Source organism: Pogona vitticeps, chromosome 2 (genome assembly GCF_051106095.1).
Source record: "Pogona vitticeps strain Pit_001003342236 chromosome 2, PviZW2.1, whole genome shotgun sequence".
NCBI classification, from domain to species: Eukaryota; Metazoa; Chordata; class Lepidosauria; order Squamata; family Agamidae; genus Pogona; species Pogona vitticeps.
In genome coordinates this window covers 196,853,516-196,876,438 of record NC_135784.1, presented here as the reverse complement: position 1 = coordinate 196,876,438, position 22,923 = coordinate 196,853,516, and the positions used below count along the sequence as shown (strand labels likewise).

The 22,923-nt window shown below is 39.7% G+C and overlaps 2 protein-coding genes across 8 annotated transcripts in view; one reads left to right on the top strand and one right to left on the bottom strand.

Moving 5' to 3' along the window:
* Positions 1 to 2,602: 2,602 nt before the first annotated feature.
* PURG (purine rich element binding protein G) lies at positions 2,603 to 9,130 on the bottom strand. 2 transcript variants are annotated; one of them, XM_020809006.3, is made up of 2 exons: positions 8,994 to 9,130; positions 2,603 to 7,853 (listed from the first exon to the last, which is right to left on the bottom strand). In XM_020809006.3, the coding sequence occupies exon 2, from the start codon at positions 7,838 to 7,840 to the stop codon at positions 6,830 to 6,832; it is 1,011 nt and encodes a 336-aa protein (XP_020664665.3). In that variant the 5' UTR covers positions 7,841 to 7,853; positions 8,994 to 9,130; the 3' UTR covers positions 2,603 to 6,829. The 2 variants fall into 2 exon arrangements, with proteins under 2 accessions (XP_020664665.3, XP_020664666.3); XM_020809007.3 differs by having other exon boundaries at positions 2,603 to 7,726; positions 8,994 to 9,113.
* A 363-nt stretch (positions 9,131 to 9,493) lies between these two features.
* WRN (WRN RecQ like helicase) overlaps positions 9,494 to 22,923 on the top strand; it is an 82,141-nt gene continuing 68,711 nt past the window's right edge. For 2 of the 6 annotated variants that reach the window (XM_072991879.2, XM_020808983.3), the window contains exons 1-7: positions 9,494 to 9,655; positions 10,980 to 11,089; positions 12,417 to 12,535; positions 15,549 to 15,694; positions 16,619 to 16,767; positions 17,113 to 17,262; positions 21,208 to 21,280. In XM_072991879.2, the coding sequence (XP_072847980.2) occupies positions 11,015 to 11,089; positions 12,417 to 12,535; positions 15,549 to 15,694; positions 16,619 to 16,767; positions 17,113 to 17,262; positions 21,208 to 21,280 (712 nt within the window). In that variant the 5' untranslated portion in view covers positions 9,494 to 9,655; positions 10,980 to 11,014. The remainder of the gene's footprint in view (positions 9,656 to 10,979; positions 11,090 to 12,416; positions 12,536 to 15,548; positions 15,695 to 16,618; positions 16,768 to 17,112; positions 17,263 to 21,207; positions 21,281 to 22,923) is intronic. The other 4 variants (XM_020808986.3, XM_020808984.3, XM_072991877.2 and 1 more) reach the window with 4 other exon arrangements.

Genomic DNA, 22,923 nt, shown 5'->3' with positions numbered 1-22,923 from the left:
TGAATCTTAGTCTGACACTAGCACCTCACTGACTCTAGTTCATATTGAAGACAGATACAGAATTGGATAATGATTAAATTCAGAAGTTAATTAAAATATTTCTCTCACCTTGGACATTTGTGGCATTTTGGTTTGTCCAAATAAAGGTGCTGCCTCACTACTAGATTCTTCTTACAATATTTCTGTCATTTAGGTGCCACTGTCTGTGACTGACATGTTTAATGTCTGGAATCTAATGTATAATCTATCTCCAGGAATGTCAAAGTTATTTAACAATAAAATCTGCATCCCTTTTACATTAGTATGAACAGTTTGTGGCTGATTGTAACAGTCAGAAATAATTTTGTTGTAATATTCCTAATCTTCTAAAGTTTAGAATCTGAATCACAGTTTAGATGTTTTAGAACAAGCCTTGTATTTGTGAGCTTCCTTTTCTTACTTCTTTGTGTGCTCAGCTTAATTAATAATTTCATGGTTTTTATAACACTAGTTTTAGCCAAACTGACAACATCTGGTGTGCTTGAGTCCAAAGACTTTTGCCCCAAACTAGAATCTTGTTGCTAATTTGAACAAAAAAGGATGCAGAAAAAGTGTGGGCACAGGTTACTGTATTTTTTGCACCATAAGACTCACTTTTTTCCCACAAAACAGGGGTGTGGAAAGTCTGTGCGTCTTATGGAGCGAAGAAAACAGATTATATTTTCCTGTTTTCTTCTCCTAAAAAATTGGTGCGTCTTATGGAAAGGTGCGTCTTATGGAGCAAAAATACGGTATTTTAATCAGATAGGACAAAATCATTATAGCTGAACTACACCTATTTATACAAGGAAAAAGATACTGTATCTGATAAAGAAGGGTATACTATACTATTGCACCTTTATAATAATATACAAAGTCATATCATGATGGCAACAGAGGGTGCTTTTGCTTGTCAAGAAAGCACAAATATATAGCTGTGGCATGTCATTGAAGCAGCTTAGCTCCAAGAACTGGCCTTAACTTTTTAACATATTTTAACCAAACAAAAATGCCACCATGCAGTTCAATAGCACTGTAGTGCATATGGGATTTTGAATTTAATGGCTTTAAAAAAAATGAAATTTCAGACAAAGCAAGAAAATAAAGTGCTACATTTTAAAATGTGCATATTGCACCTGTATCAGTTTGAACCAGCATGGTAGTAAACAATAATAAACAATGCTGGTTTCTTATGAACTGTGGAACTCTTAAAACTCTTTCAGTGAGAAAACTGAAGAGTACAGACAATTTCATCAATATATCTTTCTTAGGATATAATGTCAAAACCACCTACCAATGCCCATTCCACTAAAATACTACATGAACATTTTGAATAAATTATGAAAAGCCTAATTTTTTCTGTCTATTTTGGGGAACCATGTGTTTTTCACATAACTATCAGTACTATTTTGAAACCTGCAGTTTAGATATAACATAAAAAGTTAGGGCATTGGATATTTTGTCCTCCTGCTCTCACAATTCATATTTTATATTTTAAGAAGCTTTTGCACTTTTTCCTGATGTTTCTTTCTGCTACACTGAGAGGCCTGCCCCTTTGAGTTTTGTACTAAAATCTAGTCATATTTAAAACATATAATCTGGAAAATACAAGGTGACTAAGAGATTAAATCACTTAGTGAAATGCAAATTTATCTGATATTTTTGTTCTGCAGGAACAGAACGATAGATCTTAATTTTAAACCGAGTGATTCAGAAATTGATATTTTATGAAAAACTATTCAATATACACTATGGATGCATTCAATATACAGTGATATTCCTCTCAAAGCAAACATTACTTTATCACATCAACTATATTAAATCTTAGGACTGCTTCACACTTTTTTTCTTCTACAGTATATGAAAACAGTTCTAAACTGCTCTGACTGAGGGTGCAACAGCACTGCAGGCAAAATACAGTTTGATCAGCTGTATATTCACGGTTTATCAAATGGAGTGCCCCAAGTGAATCAGTGTAGATGTCCAGATGACAATTTGCAAGGGTTCAGCAGGCCAGAGCCAGAAAGCTCTGTCTTCATGGCACTCCAACAGCAGAAGCTGCCATGCTAACAAAGTGCTAATTGGCAATTTCCAAGTCCTGGGAGATAAAAGCTCTGTGATGGAGAAAAGCTTAAAATCTGAGTCAAAAGTCAATAAGTCTCTTTCTTTATGCCTACCTCCCAGCCTTAGCAATTTGACTAATAACAAGCTCAGCTAAAAAGAAAGACTAAACAGAAGAGAGGGTGAGGGCAAGCACAATGCAACTGCTTGGATCATTTAAAAACAAAATAAGGGAAAAGCAAAAGAGGTAGGGGAAGAGAAATATGCTGTAAAACCTGGGTGGCATAAGTATACTTCTTTATTAACACTGATTTTTGTAAGATAAGTGACTGGACAATGTGATCAAGCTAATTGTTAGTAATATTTGCATACTATGTGTGCTACTTTTCCCTTAGCAGGCATCTGAAGAAAGACATTTCAAGTGTTACTATCAACCGTCTGCCTGCAGACATCTGGACTCAACTTTAGGAATTTTATTGAAAGACGCCATCTCCTTGGAAATGAAATAAACATGTAATCATTGATGGGAGGATGTAATTGGTTATATAATTAAACTGGGAGCAGTAACACAAAGTGTATGATTCTTGTATCATAAGAACATGGCCTTTGCAACATCTGAGTCACAAATATACCTAACAGAAAACATGCCATGTAAAATGCATTGGGAATGATTAGCTAATTGCTGTTCAGTGAAACCACTCAAAGCTAGAAATTTTCTCCTTCCCCCCAGGAAGAAGGAAAATGAAATTAGGTTAGTTCAAGCTTGTATTTACTTTTAATTTGTTGCTAATAAGAATAGTATCTTCATCTTAAGCTCTATTGTCTAAAATTGGCAGGCTCTGAGAAAACAGATGTCCTTGCTTCGTACTCTTCTGAAGTATGACTTTATATATATATATATTCTGCAAATATATATATATTTGCAGAAAGCCAGTTTTAAAAAATATATTAAACAAGTAAAACAAGTAATACACAAATACATTTTAAATCTTCCTTTGTTGATATGATGAACTATTTAAGATATGTCCTAGTAATTTTAACTGTAATATGGAACTTTCTTTTGTCAGTAATCTACCATATTGACTTTCCATGTTTGTACATTAGAAAAAAGAAAGAAAAAGAAAATCTACATTTTATGAGATATAGTCAGAACATATGGCCCATAACCCAGTGAAAGCCACAAAGTCTAGCCCCCTAAAGCAACAATTTAGAGGTGGAGAGGATTATATATTACAAAACTACAGCTAGGACTGTTATTTAACCCACATCTGCACAAGCTGCAGTAATATCTAAATATCTGTTGAAGTATTTGAGTTTCAGAAATACTGATTTTGTCAAAAATCAATTTCTGAAAAAACAGGCCTCTGATATTTTAGAATTAATCTCAATTTGTGCCTGTTGTTCTCCATCATGCCTGTATAATTTGACGTCATCCTTGTAATAGATCACATAGAGACATGCATGCAGAAGGCAATTTTTATACTAATTTAGAGTATAAGTTATACTGAAACACACTGTACCAGACCAGTAGGAGAAATGTGCTTCTATTATTTATAAAATATAAAGTGCATTATTATGAAATCACAAAACTGACAGACTTTCTGTCTGGACCATATAGTTTTAAAGAGAGGTTAGGGCTTTTACACAAAATTCTCTCATGAGAAAGAATCATTCAAGAGGTACAACTGATTTATCCACCCCTGGCCCTCTTAGAATTGTTTTTGGCCATGCTTTTTAGTGCAAATAAGCTTGTGTTTTTCCTCAAGTTTAAGGGACACGGTATTTTTGGGGTGCGAAGCATATTTCTTTACATTTTAACAGGCCGTTCTGCAAATACTCAACATGTTATTGCCAGTTTCCAAAGATGTAGGTGTACTGCCAGATGTAAAGAGAAACTCTTTCCCCAATTACCATCAAAATTCTTAACTTTGTAAATCTGACTATATACCCCTTGGATTTGAAGATATGAATAAGAACAGTCACTTCTAAAGGATAAGCCAAAAACAGTGTACTGTATCCACCTTATACAGCAGGTGGCAACCTTAAGGCTCATGTGTAGTCAGTCTCAGATGCTCACATGAGGATGCACACGTAGTTGTTTTGAAGAACATGGGGCAACCTGTGCCTGTATATAGAGGAAAATTTAGCCTTGTTTAGTGACACAAGGATACAGAAATGAGAGGATCATAGGAAACATGCAATATTCACAGCTGAGTACTGGATGTTTTGCTCAACAAGGGAAGAAAATATAGATAGTACTTGTGCAAAACTGCACATGCCAGTGTATGAACTACTATGTGTTCTGACTGAAGAATTGTTGGTGCCACTTTACAACTATTCATTTTTTTAAAAAAAACTGTAAAGGTAAAGCATTTTTAAGATGTTATTCAGACAATCAATATGCCTTTATCCATTAAACATTCATAGGAATTATGCATGGTATTTCATTGATTTAAAAAAAAAAACAAAATAGGGTAAAGTTCTAGCAACAGCATAATGTTTGCCTAAAGCATCATTTGTAAAAGAAACTTGAAGGGGTAAGAAAAACTGCCATTAACAAGAGTTGGGAAAATGTGAGCATCAGGAGTTCCTACATTCATGGATCCCATATATCGTGGAATCCGATAACATTGCCATTACTACAGGCACTGGGATATGCAACAGCAGATCAGCAATATGGTGACTTAGGCTTAAACAATTCATTACAATTCTGCTAACAACTGTCCATAGAACACTTTAATTCAAATATCTAAGTTCCCCTCACTCAGAAATACCCTTTGTGTCCTCTTTTATATCAAGATTAATGTGTAATCTTCCAATAACATACTGTAGGCCAGTGGGCCACTCATAATTAAAATCATCGAATTAGAAATCTTCGTTCTGTTAAACATTATATGTTAGCTCTTATTCAGAAACTAGACCAAATGCTCAATAGGTACAATTCTCATATATTGGGCAAATCACCTAAAACAGTGAAATTAAAGTCCATACTTCTCTTTCTCTCTGTCACAACTGTAACACACATTTCTAAAGTTCCTTTGGTGATTTTGGTGCAAGTTCTTTTTTCCCTCCTTCTTCTGAAATAAAAATATTTTGACACCAAAATAAATATCAAACTATGCTCTCCGCTTTCACAGAGAATTCTGGGGAAACGAGATCACAGTACATATTTAAGATGGTTTTGAAATGAAGTGTCAAGCAGAAAAAAAATTAAAGCTAGAAAAAATTTTCTTGGGTAACAGATCATATTGATATGAAACATGTGTACAGTATATGGATCTAAAATGCTGAGATATACTCAATTTCTTTGATGGAAAAGAATTATAAAATACAGTCGTATGTTAAAAGAACAAACAATTACACAGTATCAAGGTCTAGAGCACATGCTTTGGTGTTTAAAAGCAAACTTTTGGTCCAAATTTAAAATTGGATTAATTGTACATGAAAACCAAGGCTTATCTACTCAGAAATTAGTTCCATTATATTCAGTAGGTCTTATTCCCAAGTTAGATGGACACAGGATTGCAGCCTTAAAGGAATTAGTAAATTTTGTCAGATAAATAAACTTCATATTATAATTCTTGGTTCATGACAAGCCTCCTACAGAAAATAATCTGAACATTCTCCAACCAATATTCTGGATAATTAAACATCCACTAAATGTTCCCTTTGATTGAAACTCTTATCTCTACATGTATTTTAACAGATTTGGCTGGAAGATCATAAGTTTATCTTTTAACAAACAAAAAATAGCATAGATTGAGGCTTACAATAATTAGGTGTTAAAGAAGCAAATGTTGTAAAGCAAGTGCTGATAAACTGTTACTGAACTCTTCAACTGCACCAATATGAAACCAAACATGATACCAATTAAGTAATGCACCAAAATCTCTCAAAGCATTTTCTCAAAGTATAAAGAAAAAACAAAACAAAACTTACTCTAATACTTTCCCACATCAGACGTTTAACCTCCGTATTTAGATTTTCATTCTCAAGTGTAAATCAACTATTTAAATTCCCACATCACAGCAACTTGCTAGACCCCCATAAACCCACAAATATAAAAATAGCTTTTGAAATTTTGTAACACTATTGAAATAAACTCTTTTCACATAATGTAAGCAATCCATACAAATGGATGATGCATGAACAACATTAATTTGAAACAACCTATTAAGTCAAACATAGATTTTCATCATTTGGACACTTAAATTACTGGGTCATCATAAAAACTGAATGATCATGAAATTAATTACTGGCCAATATAATACAGAGTTTTGATCCCCACTCCCTCAAGAACTTTTACTGTGAAGTAACCAGAATATTAACTTATTTAATGATACCTTTTCCAGTACAAGCATTTAAAATTTAAAGGTCAGTTTTGGTCATAAATGCTCTACAGTTAATATTAGAAGATATTAATTCCATCTGGCTTCCTTGTATCGTATTACACTGCAACACAAAATTATACATATTTGTGAAGAGGTCATTACAAATTTGGTGCTATTATACATAATTTCATAGTCCTGTAAAGTTAAATATCAGGATCTTAGGGCCATTAATTTTTCCCATAATAAACCACAGAGATGTTGCTGGGTATAATTTAACACGAAAACCAGACCCTTGTAGTTTCATACATAATCAAGTTATCGGACAACAGGGAAGAACTTACAAAACAAAAGGCAACTTCTTCCAGCTACTACATAACAGTATCCAACATGGTTTCCTTCTTGGCCTGGTGAAATACATCCTAGTCAAGCCCCTCTTGTTCTTCACCACTGTCCCCTCTGATATCCATTCTTTTCTCTTTATGGCCGTTGTAAATTCTCCTCATTTCTTCTTCATATTTGATAAAATTTTCCCCAAATCTTGTCCATGCTTTGTATGGGACAGTGATGGTGTTACGATATGGAGGCCTCACTTCACTTACCTTCAAAAAAATACCATACCTGTTGGACCCCACATCAAAGTAGAACCTCTTGTTGTCCACCCTGAAGGAAGTCCCTTCTGGGAGTTCAGGAGGCTCATCTCCTCCACTCCTCCTTTCTTCTATATCTCCTTCACCATACTCTTCAATGAGCTGAACCAAAGCATCCCTGAACTCAATCATCCCCTGTGCTGGAAGGACAATAGTTTGTTCCTGTCCTAAACTGTGGCCAAAATATCCTATCATGCCAGGTCCTCTAATCAAGGTCTGCCTTATCCTTAAGAAACGCCCACGCTGGTTCTCCTTCAGGTCAAGGTAATACTTCCGATTGTCTCTTTCAATATATTCTGTTTTCAGCACACTATGAAGATGCTCTTCAGATCCAACAGATACTGGAGGTGATGGTGGATGATGTTGCCGCCTTCTTGAATCTTGTTCTTTACCGTTAGGATGTTCATTCCGATGACTCTGGCTTCCTTTTAGGCCCAAATGGGCATAATGCTCTATGAAATCTCCCAAACAATCCTTTAGCTCAGAAGCTACTGACAAGGAGAGAGTCAGTTTGCTTTTCCTGATATTGTCCTGCCTGCCTCTTCCTATCCAGACCTCTGCTATCTTCAGGAAGCGGCCTCTGGAACTCTGCTTCACATCCAGATAAAACCTCTTTTTTTGGATGTCCACTCTTTTGGAGGCCAGCTCCTGGATTTCCATGCAGGCCGCCTGAGAAGAGGAGGCAGGATAATGATACTGGTGCTGGGACTGGGAGTAAATGCTCCTGTGTAGGCCAGAGCCCCCCACATTCCTTCCTCCTCCTCCTCCTCTGCCTCTTTCCATCTTTACCAATCAACTGAAAACAACAAATATATAAAGAAGATGCATCACACCATAGAGATCCAATGGGCCTACTCTGCTTTCCCGGCAATAGCCTCTCTGTGCATAATTAATTTTACTAGAAAGACATTCTAGTCACAATCTAGCTTTTTACCCCAACACATACCGTAGTAAAAAGTCTAGGCTTGAAATAGGTAGGGAAGAAACAGAGGTGGTTTGATTAGGAAAGTTACAACAGACAGATTGGGATTTACAGCTCTCCCTAGTAAAAAAAAAATATTGTAGGAAAACATCTACCTGCAAATTTCTGAGTATCTGCTAGATGCCAGAGGCTAAAAGCACAGAGTTGATCTTAACAAATTGCAAAGGCAAGAGGTTGGCCTTTTTTCCTCACACTCGGGCCTTCCTCCTGTGCCTCAAAAGGCACCCCTCTTGGCTTTTCCTGCCATGACGCCCTATTCAGGGAAGAAAATGTTCACTTGCTAAATTTCAGCCTGGTAGGATGCTGCTCTTCGTGGCCCAAGGCCAAGGGCTGCAAAAAAGAGAGGGGAAAAAGGGCAAGCCTCTACCAGGGTCACCTTTTTCAGATGGCCTTCCTCCTGTAGCTTCAGCAGCACCTTGGCAGGCGAAAGATTTAGCCAATGAAGCTTTTCTCAGCCAGCCAGCCTTCTCCACCCAGCACGGTTTTTGCATGCCTCGGCCGCAGTTCCAGGGCACAAGACGGTGCCCCTTGCAGAGAGGCGGGAGGGAAGGGGGGGCCCGAAGCTGGGCGCTGGCCGGGACCAGGCACCTCGTCCCCCTTCCCTCCCGACTGCGGGCCTGTCTCCCTGCTGTCCCCCACCCCCACCCGGCACGACAGCCCCCCCTTTCTCAGGCCAAAGGATATTTCTCTCTCCCCCCCCATACACCCCCCCCGGGGGACCGGCTAGGGGAGCGACCCCTGACATTTACGGAGCCGGCCATACCCTGGCATCTCTGTCCTGCCCGCCCCCCCCCCCCACATGCACCCCGTTCCCCTCACAGAGCTCACCCATGGGCCCCTCCCGCCGCCATGCCACCCTTGAGGGGCGAGGGAGCGGAGGGGGGGGGAAGAAGGGGGAAGGAAAAGGAACCGGGAGAAAGAGAGAGAGAGAGAGAGGAGGGACGGGCTACTTACTCCATCCCTTCGGTTGCCTCTCGCCTAGACGCTCGCTCGCCTGCCTGCCAGCCAGCCAGCCACAGCCACGGTCACTAGCCGCGCCGAGCCCCGCAGCGCTCGCCTTCCCCGAGATGCCGCCCGCAGGGGAAGCCGGAGAGAAGCCTCAGCAGCCGGCGCAGGTCCTAGCGCCGCCCGGCTCTCTCCCTTCCTGGGCCGCCTGAGCTTCGTTTTCTCCTCAGCGTCACCTGCCGAGTCGGCCTCGATCAGGAAAGGAAAAGCGAGAAAACGGCGGAGCGGCGGAGAGGAACGGAAGAGGGGAGGACTGCTTTTGGTCACAAACGGGCAGCCACCTCCTCTTTCCCCCTCCTCGCCTCACGTAATGAAAAACTACAACCCCCAGAAGGCTCTGCGGTGCCCCGAGGCCGGCGGGCGCGGACACCTCTGTACGCATGCGTCTCACCTCATTTCACCTTCTAGAGTTGACAGCGGCGAGAAAAGGGGGAAGGCTGAAGTGTTGTGACGCCATTGTATTGAGACGGGAGCGGAAGGTAAGCGTGACGTGTTTCTCGCGCGCCTGGCGGGAAAGCTCGCTTTCAGATGGAATCTGCTTTCTCTGGAGTTGCGCAGTGAAACCTGTGGAAGGTTTGGTGAGACTGATAACCGAGGAAAGCTGTAAGCCGGTAACAAGATGATATTATTGGAACTAGCAGTTAAAATGGCCAACTTCTGTTGAGTTACTGTATCTGTGCTTGAGTCTGTCGAACACCGCTAGCAGCCCATGCAGTTGCATGAATTTGTAGGGAAGGCTTTACTCTTTTGGGCTCTTGTTAGTAAGTTCACTAGAGCAGAGTGAGAGTGGAAGATACCTCTGAGTAAGCGTGCAGAGGATGGGATTGCAAGGCACATGCAAAAATCCCAAGCACACGATTTGTGAAGTACAGCTTGCTTACTGACCTTGGAAGTGGATGAAAAAATATATATTTGTATAGTTTCAGATTTTTGAACAGGATTTTTTAAAAAATGTATTTGACAAGAAGCTAGTTTCTCTTTTGCTGTTTTATGTGTGCTATTTACCACTTGATGCTGTGGCCACCAAATGTCAAGCATGCATGTGTGAATTAGCTTTGACAAAAATCTTCTTGAGTCTTGGGCACTTCAGAGTGGCATAAGTGATGAAGGGTCAAGGCTATGATTTCCTTCTCAAAGGAAGAACTGTTCTCCAGTCCTTAGGCAAATTGTAAAATGGTACAGTTGCTTCTTTCTCATTGGAAAGATGTTTGTACTTTGCTACTTGTCTTGCAGAAGTGAAATGAATGAAAGCAACCCTGTTCATTTTCTCTAGTAGAATTACATGTGAGCCTTGCTTCAGTTGGATGTAATCTTACTTAAGTTTACTGTTGGAGGAGAGAACTAACAAGCTACACTTCTTGAACTAACTGTTCTTGTGTTTTCCATAGCTGAACAATTAACTGCATCATTTTTTTTCAAAATACTGTAGACTGACATGTCTGTAAAACAAACATGGCTGCTTTTGTTTTTCTTATTCTTATATACGTGGAGTTTTTGCCATGCTTGCCTATTGAAGTTAGAGGTAGAGGATCACTTGGGCTAGTTTTTATTTGCTTTTTTGTTTTGTAGAGGTTAACACAGAACAGGCAAATCTTTAACCCAAATCCTGTTGCTTGGTAGAGTTAGTTGTGCTAGAGTAGACCCATTGAATGAAATAGGATTTGGTGAGTCAACTCCTTCATAACTTCCAATGATTTAAATGGGTTTACTTCTAACTGCGACTTACTTTTGCATAGTAAGTTGCTGTTAGAGTAGACCCATTTGAATGTCTGAAACTTACAAAGGAGTTCAATCACCAAATCCCAGTTGATTCAGTGGCCTTACTATAGTGTGATTTACTATGCTAAGCAACAGAATTTTGGCTATTGTGAACTCTTGAATAAGTACTGTATAGTAAAAACATAAATGAAGAAATTTCATCCCTCACTATTCTAGTTCATATGAGTCCAGATGAATAACTTCGTAAGAATATGGATTTTACAACAAATAAACTTCCTGAGTGGATGACTGAATGTAACAAAGAGGATGCAGTGGTTAATGAAAAGGTAGGGAATGAGAATATATGTTTGAATCATAAGATATCTGCTAGAGAAAAAGCAGCAAAAATAGGCCAGTAATGAAATGTACATTCAGTTTGCACTAGAAAATAGCATAAACATTTGCACTTCCTGACTGTTGAAGACATCTGTATTTCTCAGTTTTGTTGTGCATCGACAGTATTTAGTAGCAACTTAATATCTTTGTAATCATAGATACGGAAAACTTTCCAATTTTTCCATATAAACGTTCCACATGTTTTTACTGTTGTCTCGGCTTTTGTGCAGCAGTCAGTCATCAGATGGCACAAACATGTGATATTTACTTCTATAAGTTCTTCTTCTAAAAAGACAAGCATTGACAAACCCCAGTACTTAATTGCTTGTAGGGGAACTGAACAAGAATGTATGACAACTTCCTGTGCAAAATGCAGTCGGCTTCTGACCAGGTTTAAACCAGGCTTAAACATGGTGTATTTGCCTTGAATAGACTAATAAACTGTTCAGCTTGTTTCTGTTTCACAAAATATCTTGCTTCTCTATCAGTCAACAAGTACGAGTAGTCAAGATGAAAATTGACAAGTTGTCTGTGCCCTCAGATTCACATCCATCCTTTAGTGAAATACCGAGTCAGATTTTTCTGAACTTGAAAGAGAACTGAGAAGTAGTACAGAGTGTGAATGAGTGAAGTTGAAGGCGCTACCTCAGCAAATAAATAAAAAATATAAACTGTTGATATATGTCAGATGCAGCTCTCTTCAGATGTATCCTAAAAAAGTGTTCTTTCAGGAGTAGTCATTTTTTGTTAAATTTAGGGGAATTATACAATATTATGTCTACTTTATTAGAAATAGTCCAGTTAAAGAATTTCCACTTAAACTGTTTGTGAATATAACATTTAAACTAAACATGCCAGAACAGTTAACATTAGAATACTGGAAAATTTACACCACTGATTGTAATGACTTGAAGATTTCATGACTTGATACATTGTGGTGTTTAAATCATGATTCATTTCTGTGTTGGAAGACGTATACATCTTACTTGAGTATGAGAGAAAAGTTACATTAAGTTCCCGCTCAATGCCCAAAATGTGTAATATGTATTTTTTAAAAAAAACGTATATGACTTTACAAAATGAGAATGTGCCCCTCTTTTTTTTTAACTTATGCAAAACTTGCTTTTGGCATCAGTCTGGCTTAGCTGTCCTACCGTATTATACTTACGGTTGTCCTGCTACTTTTGCAGTGCAATTAGTTTGTCTAATGATAATATTAGCAACTAAATGTTTTTGTAAGATGTGTTTAAACAAGCTGTCTTTTGCATTTTTATGAAGCAGAAAAATCCAGGCCATCGGAGTGTTCTAGAAGACAGCCTCCCATTCTTTGAATTCCAGGGCTCCATCGTTTATAGCTACAATGCTAGTGATTGTTCCTTACTCTCTGAAGATATTATGTAAGAGACTGAACATATACACTTGTCTATTGCTGTTCTGTTTTACCGTCTGAAAATAACTTATTTCCCATGCAATTTCCCCTGTACATGTTATGTTGTTCTTAACTGATTATCTCTGTTGAAGGCAGTGCTAAGTCATGGCAGATTATTCTTATTTATTAATTATTTTTATGTGCTGTGTTTAGCAAGGGGAAGGTGTGGAAGGTGTGGACACTTTTTCCTCTTAAAAGTCTTCCAGGAGATGTTTTTGAGTTGCAAGATATTAGGAAAGCTTTTATTAATGCCAACGCAGAAATCAGTACGTATACACCCTAAGGTATCAATATAGAAGTCTGAAGTTCCAGAATACATAGGGTAGCTTTTATAAATGGCAAAACAAAGTACCATAAATAACTAATTGAAAGTGCTATGCCTTTGAAATTTCTTTCATTGAAACACCTTTATCTTATAAGATGTTTCTCAAATTGTACCCATTTCCTTCTGCACCTGGGTTGTCCTAAATGAAAATGATGGATTGGGTTTATTTGTGGCCTTTACTCAAAGGATAGGGTGCCTCTATTAATTGTTCTCTAAATCTTCTTTTGTTCCTATTTGTTTCTATGCTTTGTAAGGACTTTGTAAGGAATGGCTATTTCCTATACTACATTTAACTAAGTATACTAAGGTATATTGGCTATTTCTAATATATTTATGTAATTCCTAAGTTCTACTACGCATGGTTCTATCTCAGAACGAGGTGGGATCTCCTCAAAGACACCTATTTAAAGAAAATCTTCAGAAAGCAATTAGAGCAATAAAAATAGCTGAATCTTGTGCATGCTTGATTGAGGTTGGTTCCAGACAATGTGAAGGCAAGCAGAAAATATGAGAACTGTTTTGTGAACTCTTGTGCAGGCTTTAGCCGAGTACTGTTTCTAGGGTAATGCTGCAATGTATTGGGTTCCATTGCTGTATGGAAACATAGTGAATAAAGAAGATACTGTACAAGCTGCCATTTGAAATGGTGGGGTCATGAAAGGTTATGGAAAAGAAAAAGGACATCTTTCCCAAAGTGAACACCATGTTTGGTTTTCTTCATTTTTGCCTCTTGTTGGAGAATGAGTAGTGACATGACTCTCTCGGCCTTGGCTCTGCCATTTGTAAATAACAATGCCGTATTACAGCCAATCCATTCTCCCAGGTTCTTCAGCCAACAAGTTATTCTCCTTTCTGTTTGGAATAGTGATCACCCTTCTTACAATGTCTTATTCCCTTGCTGAGTTGGAAAGAGCTTATCTGAGCAGCACAAATGTTCTGCTAGTAGACCGGATCCAAGCTATTGTGTTCAATGAGCCTTCCTGACTGGTGAATGCACTTAGCATTGCAACCGAAGAGATAAACGAATCTGAAAGAAAAAAAAAATCTTATCTGGGATTGATCCCTCTTTCTGCTATTGTTGTGTCATGTTATTTTCTAGCAAGCCACACTCATTTTTGCTCACACCATATGTCACTCTGAGCAACAAGCCATCTGTAACAGAAGCAGCAGTTCCAAAAAAGATTATCAGTCAGCATTTTCAGCTTGTGGTTTCACAAGCTTGATTTCCCACCAGGTTCCCTTTCTATGATCTGCCGTGCAGGAGGGTGGCTGCTTTATTTCTGAATTGAAGTCTTTGTTCCAACAATCCACTGGAAGTACAGTATGTGCACATCTGAGTAGAAATGACACACAGTTGAGGGATTCTTTGAAATTTCTCTTTCAGTTGCTTGCTAGGGATGTGCCATTCAGATTTTTCAGAAAACCCAGAATTCTCCATTCTGGGACACTTCCACCTGAGGGAGAGACACCTACGGGCACCTAAATGTGGCTCATTAGGAAAAAGGCCTAAACTGGAAGGCTTTTTAAACACAGCTGTGCTCAAGCTTCCTGTTGAGAAAGGAAGCTCCCACCTGGCATTGGGGCAATTTCCTTTCGAAACAGGACGCTTCAGTGGAGTTAGGCCGCAAAGCCTTCCAGGTTAGGCTTTTTTCCCAATTAAGCAGCATTCAGATGTCCGTTTGTTGGGAGAAACTCCCAGAATAGAGATAAATAATAAAAAAAAATATCCAGATGATGTGTTGTCAAAATGATATGGTTATTTTCATTTTTGGTTTTTAAAATATAATCTTGCTTTTTCAGCATGTGTAGCAACTGAGACACCCATAATGTTACAAGGAACTGAAAAGAAATGTCTGTACAGTATTTTTCTCAGATTTCCCTCCTTCGAGGATCACTGGAAAGTGCCCCATGGAGCATGGTTTCAGAATTGTTGTACTTAACAGACAATATTATTTCTTTAAAATGCTTTTTTGGAGATTATTTTTTTATTTTTTAAATCCCTATTCACTGCTCTATATATCAGCTGTCCCATTGTAGTTGTTTGTTAATGCATGATGTCTGGTGCAGATACTGTATTAAGAACAGCTCTCTAAAAATTGTAGTCATAAGCAGCCTTAGGGATTTCTATTCTCCTTACCTCTCCTTCATCCTTTAAGGCAGTGGTTCCCAGATGTTCCTGGACTGGAATTCCCAGATGCCTTCACCACCAGCTGTGCTGGGTGGGGTTTCTGGGAGTTGCATTCCAAGAAAACCTGGGTTACCCAAGGCTGGGAACTGCTGCTTTAGGGCAAATTCTCTGTGCCTTCCCTTGTTTCCCTGAAATGTGCATTAACACTAACCATATTAATGCTAACTGGGTACTTTTTCAAGTAGGGTGTCCATATCCTGATTCGTATTTGATTAAGAGAAAAACAGTGGCTGCTGGTTGTAGCTGGTGTTGAGATAGGTGTAAACATGACTTGGCCAAATGAAAGAAGATTTGTACCAAAGGGAGGAAGAAGACCAAGAATAGGAAGGGACTATACATTTCTGAGACTTGCTTCTAACTTGACAGCCCATTGCTTGTAAGGACTGAAAGCCAGCATTCATTTTATGCTGGATCTCAGGGAGTAATGTTTTGAAGGACCTAAATTTGAGATTCATTTTCATCTTTCAGTGGAGCATTGCCTGATGGAGCTGTGCTAGGATTTGACATTGAATGGCCACCAGTTTATACTAAAGGAAAGTCAGGGAAGGTTGCCTTAATCCAGCTGTGTGAGTCTGAAGAAAAATGCTATCTGTTTCACGTCTCTTCAATGTCAGGTCAGTATCTTCTGTTTAATCTCCTTACAAATTGGACTCCTCAGATTGCCTTTTACATAAGGTCAAAGTCTGGTGACTTCTCTGAACAGAGTTTACTTTGCAGTGTAGTGACAGCCCTGCCTCTGCCCTCTGTCCTAATAGTATTCTGCACTAACATAATTTAATATTTGTACCCTGGCTGTTCAAATTGTGCAGAAAACCCCCTGAATTTGTTTCATTTAAGCTAATTAAGAAGGTGCTCCCTCACACTTGAGTTAGCTTACGCACAGTGAGCTGTCTCTTGGAAGAATGCAGTTTCTCCTCCTCCTCCTTGAAAGAAACTACAGTATTATGTGATTCTGCTACCCTTGTAGAGGGCTGAGTATTCTGACAGAGAGAAATTGGAGAGATGGTCACCATGGGAACCTAAAAGTATGCTGTTCTCTGTCTTAAGGACAGTTTTATCCCATGCTGCCTGCTCTCAGTCATGCTGCAGTAATGCATGTGGTTGTGCTCCATGATTTTTATTAGAACCAAGTATCAGTTTTGTTCATACATGAAGGGGAAAAAAGTCACTGGCTTCATTTTACTGGATTGCTTTGTGGAAGGAGAATGCGATGAGGTTTGCAGTGTATGATTTTACAGTGAATTTTGTTTTTCGTTAGTGGTTCCAGACTCAGTTGAGATGGAAATTCAGTGAAACTGAATCCCTGTACCTGTGCAGTGTCATTTCAGTTACATCCCAAGGCACACCACGTTCAGATTTCACCCCTCAAGAAATAAGATACGGGTTTGCAGTGTCCAAAAAAGCTAGACGCTGCTGAGGACTGTACGAAACAAGCCTCAAGTCTGAAGGTTCCTGGCCGTAATGGCTAAGTAGCCTTGTGTTATATAAAAGAAGCACACATTCCTTCACCTTTATCTGTATGCATTTAATCTGTTCAGGTTTTCCTGGGGGATTGAGAAGGTTGCTTGAAGATAACCGTATAAAAAAAGCTGGGGTCGGTATTGAAGGGGATAAATGGAAGCTGATGCGTGATTTTGAAATCAGATTGGGAGACCTTGTGGACTTGGCTGACCTTGCCAATACCAAGGTAAGAGCTCACCCCTTGTGGAGGCAGATACATAGCAGCTCATTCGTACATGGCCCTCCTCTGGGTTGAGGAGCAAAACTGTGATGGGTGGCGAGTGTCTTGCTCAGTGCTTCTCTTTCAGTGACCTCTGTCTGCAATTTTAAAGCTGACTTTTGGAGGTGGTGGGACTGAGAGAAAGGCCTCTCATTAATCTATTTTTCTCCTTAATCTGTTTTAAACCTGTACTAATGAATAAATCTTATGTACATTTATTTTGTCTCCATCAGAAATAGATCATTCTAAACTTAGTTTCTGTTTTTTTTTTCCAGAATTAGTTTTTTTTTCACTGTTTTGTCTTATTTTTAGCTGAAATGTAAGGAGATATGGAGTTTGAATGACCTTGTAAAACACTTGTTTCACAAACAACTTCTGAAAGACAAATCGGTCCGCTGTGGTAACTGGGGACAGTTTCCACTTACTGAAGAACAAAAGCTGTATGCAGCTACTGATGCTTATGTACGTACTGATAAATTGTATATTTTTGTAGCCTATATCTAGCAATGTAAAATGTGTAAAGCTATGACTGCTCAGTTTGGTTCATCATACTGAGCAGCATCCTGTTTCTTAGCTCTGCTGGCATAGCGGAAATGATGTCACTGGCAGTGGCAGATTATCGTCAGTTAGAGAACCTGTGCTCTGATTTCAGGTTCCATGTGATTTGCATGCAGTGGGACAAAGTCAAATGCAACTTGAAGTCAAACCAGGAACTGTTTAAATAGTGTCAATCTGTCAATGCCAGTGGTGTTACTCCCATTGTGCTGGCTGAATTAAGGCAACCGAATTTTGGTTATTTTATTGTATTAATCTGAGATATGAACAAGCCTTCGGGCTGTGCATATGGCCCCCTTCATTTCTCACTTCACTCTGTGTTGCAATTAAACCCAGCATTCCTCCAAACTCGGAATCTATGGTGATCAGGCTTGGAACAGAGAAAGATATTCAGGGCTTGAAAAATGCACTCATCCACTCATCTGTGATGAGTGAAAAATGCTGCTGGACGAGTCACTGCCTGCCTGCCTCCTTCCTCTCCGACTGTCTCTCTCTAATCCTGCAGTCCTCCCTTCCCCCCTCCCATTACAAAAGGAAAACTGCCCTCTTCTCGCAAGAAGAGAGTTCGAGTGGCACATAGAGATATAGTTCTGCAGGAGAATGTAGAGTAGTCCCATGCTGTAGAATATGGAGATTCTCTGCTCCCAATTTCAATCGAATGAGGACACATCTTGGGGTGGGAGGGAACCATGGCCCCTTAAGAGGCTGGGCACTTTCGCTTTCAGTTTTATTTCTGCTGGAGACATTCAAAAGAAAGGCATTCAAAATACAGTGGGGTCTTGACTTGAGAACTTAATCCGTATTGGAAGGCGGTTCTCAAGTCAAAAAGTCTGTAGGTCAAGTCTCCATTGACCTACAGTGCATTGAAAACTGATTAATCCCGTAACAGGCCGTTTTTGTTCCATTTTGGTTTTTTCTGGTCTGTAAGTCAATTCTCAGACTGCAAGTCAAACCTAAATTTTGCGGCCAGAGAAGTCTGTAACTCAAAAAGTCTGTAAGTCAAGCCATCTGTAAGTCAAGGGTCCACTGTACAGTGGGGTCTTGACTTGAGAACTTAATCCGTATTGGAAGGCGGTTCTCAAGTCAAAAAGTTCTCAGGTCAAATCTGCATTTCCCATAGGAATGCATTGAAAACCATTTGATCCGTATCTGCTCTTTTCCGTCCATAGAAACTAATGGGAAGCTGCTATTCCGCCTTCAACCACTAGAGGGGGATATTTTGTTTCTTTTTTTCTTAGGTCAAGAAAGGTTCAGGGAAGGCAGGGAAAATACAGTCCAGGCAATACAGTACCAGGCAGTCCGAAGACTCTCCCAATCCACTCTCTAAACGCTGGGAGGAGTGAGGAAGCAGACAGGCACCCTTTTTCACTGGCCAACAGTTAACTGAAAGTTCAAATTTTGCACTTTCCCTGCCTCCCACATGGTTTTTTTCAGTTCTTAACTCAAATCTAAGTATGTAAGTCAAGTCAATATTTTCCTATGAGAGTGGTTCTTAAGTCAAAATGTTCTTAACTCAAGCCGTTCTTAAGTCAAGACCCCACTGTACAAGCTTCATGACCCCACAGGCACGCAGGTAATAAAGCAACCCAAGTCTGAGGGTATAAATCATTGATTCCCAATCCCAATAAACTGTAAGACTGTAGTCCGGTTATGCTGACTGGTGAAATTTTTGACTGACTGGTGAGATATTCCACCAGCCTTGAACAGTGGTTTAAGATTTTGCTTTCTTCCAGGCCTGGTAAGTATAGTCTTTTGCCTTAGGGGGGAATGCAAAACTGGCTAACCATTCAGAGCTCTGGGCTGAATGGTGGTGTGCCAAGGAGGACTACATGGATTGGGCATATTTCATTTTATGAGGCCAAGATACAGTTTGCTGAATGATGTAGCTGTCTCTTGATTATGTTGAAATGTTCTGATTGTTGAAACCCTTTCCATTTGACAGATGAGCAGAATAAATGTGATCCATGTTTGTACAATTATTCCAACCCCCTTGCAAATACCTTATGCCATTCACCCCTGCTACATTTTGCCTGGCAGTTTTGCTTTGTGAGCACTGTATGATGTATCTCTCTGTGCTGACTTTGCAATCTTAACAAGTAGCTAAACCACACAACTCCGTATCATGTGTTAGTCCATTCCCTGTGCTTCCCCCTTGTATACTGGAACACTACCTTCTTTCTTATTCCCCCACTACGTGGTTGAAACTGGCAATTGCACATCTGTGCGGGGTGTTAGGAGGGCAGTATTACACATTTCTAGTCCACAGTGCTATAGGCACCAGTGCCCAGCTTCAATTTGTTGGAGTCCAGTACTGTGTTTTTAACCATGTCAAGTATGTTTAAATTGGGTCGCACAGCAGTAGAGAAGGTAGCTGAGAGACATAAATAGTATACAGTATAGGCGTTCCTTGTGATTTGAAGCTGTAAAGCATGTAGATAAAACATTTTGGGTTCCCCAGCAATGTACCCTATAATATTCAGCTCTAAATTTCAGTTGTGACCGGAACCACAGGCGTTAAATGTGATTGCTGAACGGAGGGAAGTCGAGTCTTAGAGGGAACCTTGTTCCCCAACCTTCCACTGCCTGCCTTCTTAACCCGGAGTTCCCTTTCTGTCTCCACCACTGTTTGTCCTGACTAAGGATACAGCCAAATCAAACCCTATGGCTCAGCTTATATGAGAGTGTGTCAAGGGGTCTCTTAAGGGCCCTAGGTTTCTGTGGCCACAACAGCCGTTAGTTCTAACCGCAGGTAAATGTGTTTGTGTATGTGTCTATGTGTGATTCTAAGAGGACATCCAGCTTCGCAGGGCTGGCCTGCCACAGAGAGAAAGAAATGGCTTCTGTTCCAGCCTGGAAATATCTGATCATAATTAACTGTATAAAATAGAGTTTTATATTAGGAATAAGTATGCCATTCATTTTTCATGAAGCTGGAAGCCAGTGTAGGTCGTCATTGGAAGCCCATCTTAGAGTGCCCCTGCTCATGGCCCTTAGAAGGCAACAGATGGTGACTGGGAAATGGGCCTTCTCTGTGTTGTGTCCTGACGTGGGAGTACCGGTTTGGTTCTTAGTTGGATGAGTTCTAGATGCCAGACCAAGACTGTCTGGTTTTCTCAGGCTCTGAATGATCACTTCCCACCTTGTTGTTGGCTCTGTCCCCTTGCTCCTCTGTTTTCAGCTCCTGTTTGTTGTTTTGTGGCTTTTTTCCCCTTGTATGAAAGTTGTGAGATTTGCATGTAATAAATCATGTTTTAGCATTCCATGTTCTTCCTCACTCACTTTGGCAGAGTTCAGTTTCATTTCCCATGAAATCTGCCTTGCCATGACATATGAGTCAACACCAACTGGCTAGCTGAACAAATCAGCTGAATAATTGGTTGTTTAAAGTTGCCTTATTTGAAAACTTGTTTTGAATTTCAGTTTCTAGTTCATGGAGAATAAGACATCTTTACTGAAATCTTCTCTGCTAGGAAGAGAGAGGCGTGGAGAGTATACGTAGGGGAGCAGGCTTCTTACAGGTTCTTTCCAACTCATGTCACAGTAGAGTTGAATCATAGTCTGATGCTGTCAGATTTGCAGATGATGTAAACTGCAATCCTACCTTTCCATCAGTTATTGTTCTTTCAGTTTCTTTTAAAGCTGTTTAGAGAAGTTTTATTTTATGTTTGGATAGAACTTTGATTTCCTTTGATGAGTGCATCAGTATGCCATTAATTTTATATCAAGCTGTCTCTGTGTATGGTGCTAAAGTTTTAAACCAAGATTTCTTGAGAGAGATTGCTTTGGTTTATATAATTTACTCATGCATTTGAAAGTTTATTTCCTTCTTTTCTTCCTTTTCTGTCGCTACAGGCGAGCTTCCTCATTTATCGAAAACTGGCAAATATGAATAATGACAAGCAGATGCATATCAGTGTGGAAAGAGGTGAGTTTCTGAGTAAAATATATAAAAAGGGCTATGCCATGTGTCGTCAAGTTGAACCATGTTCTACTGACTCTAATAGAGCTTTCAAGGTAAATGGGATAATCAAGGAGTGGCTTTACTAGTTCCACACACACTGTGAGTTTCCATGGCTCAGAGAGGATTCAAACCCAGGCCCCTTGAGCCCTAGTCCATCTCTAGGGTATACATAGGGTGTACCACACTGGGTGTACGTAAAAATATATAATCTACTTTCGTTGTTTTCTCCTTCTAAAATCTATGTTCTTTCTGGCTGTTTTCCTAAAATATATTTGTCAGCATGAAGGGTACACCTAGATCTACCCGTGTCACTCGCGCGAGCCAGGAGATAAGGCTGAGGAGCCTAACGCCGAGAGAGGCCCGAAAGGAAAAGACCAGAATCCGGGCCTTCTCGGCGGTGGCTCCTCGCCTTTGGAACAACTTGCCCCCTGAGATTCGCGCGGCTCCCTCGCTGGGCATTTTTAAGAAACAACTAAAAACATTGATGTATAGGCGGGCCTTCCCAACAGAAAACCCTTGACGATCTTTTTTCTTATTCTGTTCTTTATTTTTTTAATTTACGTTTCTGCTGTAAAGTTTTAAAATTACATTGTTGTTTTTACTGTAAGCCGCCTAGAGTGGTCTAATATGATCAGATAGGCGGGATAGAAATAAAATAAATAAATAAATATAAACAAATACACTTTGTATGATATTGTTGAGAGTTTTCTTCGATATCACCCCTGGGAAAATGGAATGGAGTTGGTTCTATGAAGAGTTGCATCAGCTGTCAGGAGTGCATGGCATTTCCTTGTGCATCACCTCTGAAGTGTTTCTGAGAAAGGAGATCCAGCATTTCCCCCCCTAACTTTTTTTTAACAAAGTAACTGTATAATAATAAAAACTCCACCACAATTAAAGTGGGGTCTCGACTTACGAACGGCTCGACATATGAACATTTCGACTTACGAACTGCTCTCATAGGAATATATGGACTCGACTTGCGAACTTAGATTCGAGTTACGAACTCTTTTTTCCCCTTTTTTTAAAGCTAAGTCATCTTAGGTTAAAAGGAAAAAAGAAAAAATATCCCCCTCTAGTGGCAGAAGGCGGAATAGCAGCTTCCCATTAGTTTCTATGGACGAAAAGAGCAGATACGGATTAAATGGTTTTCAATGCATTCCTATGGGAAATGAAGATTCGACTTACGAACTTTTCGACCTGAGAACTGCCTTCCAATACAGATTAAGTTCGTAAGTCGAGACCCCACTGTAATTGCTTCTGTAACCCTGTTATCTGAAATATAGCTTATTGCATGGGATCCTGTTGGAGATTTGTGCCAGTGTGAGTGTAATTGTTTAAGCAATGGCAGCAAACTACTGCTAGTTACCAGGTTGCTGCCAGCGTTCCTAGTCATGTACCAAGTTGACGATTAGAAATGCCAGTGGCAGCTGGTAAATTAGTAACAGTTTGCAATGTATGTATGAAGTTTTACCCATGCTGTCTCTCCTCCCCATGAGCAGGATTCTAGCCAGCAGAACGACATGCTATGGTCTGTGCAAGATGAATGTAGTACATGGCTTCTTTAAGGTATCATGAATTAGGGCCATTTAAAATGTAGAAACGTG

Coding starts and splice junctions, on each gene's coding strand:
- PURG (XM_020809006.3), bottom strand. CDS start 7,840: ATGGAAAGAGGCAGAGGAGGAGGAGGAGGAAGGAATGTGGGGGGCTCT.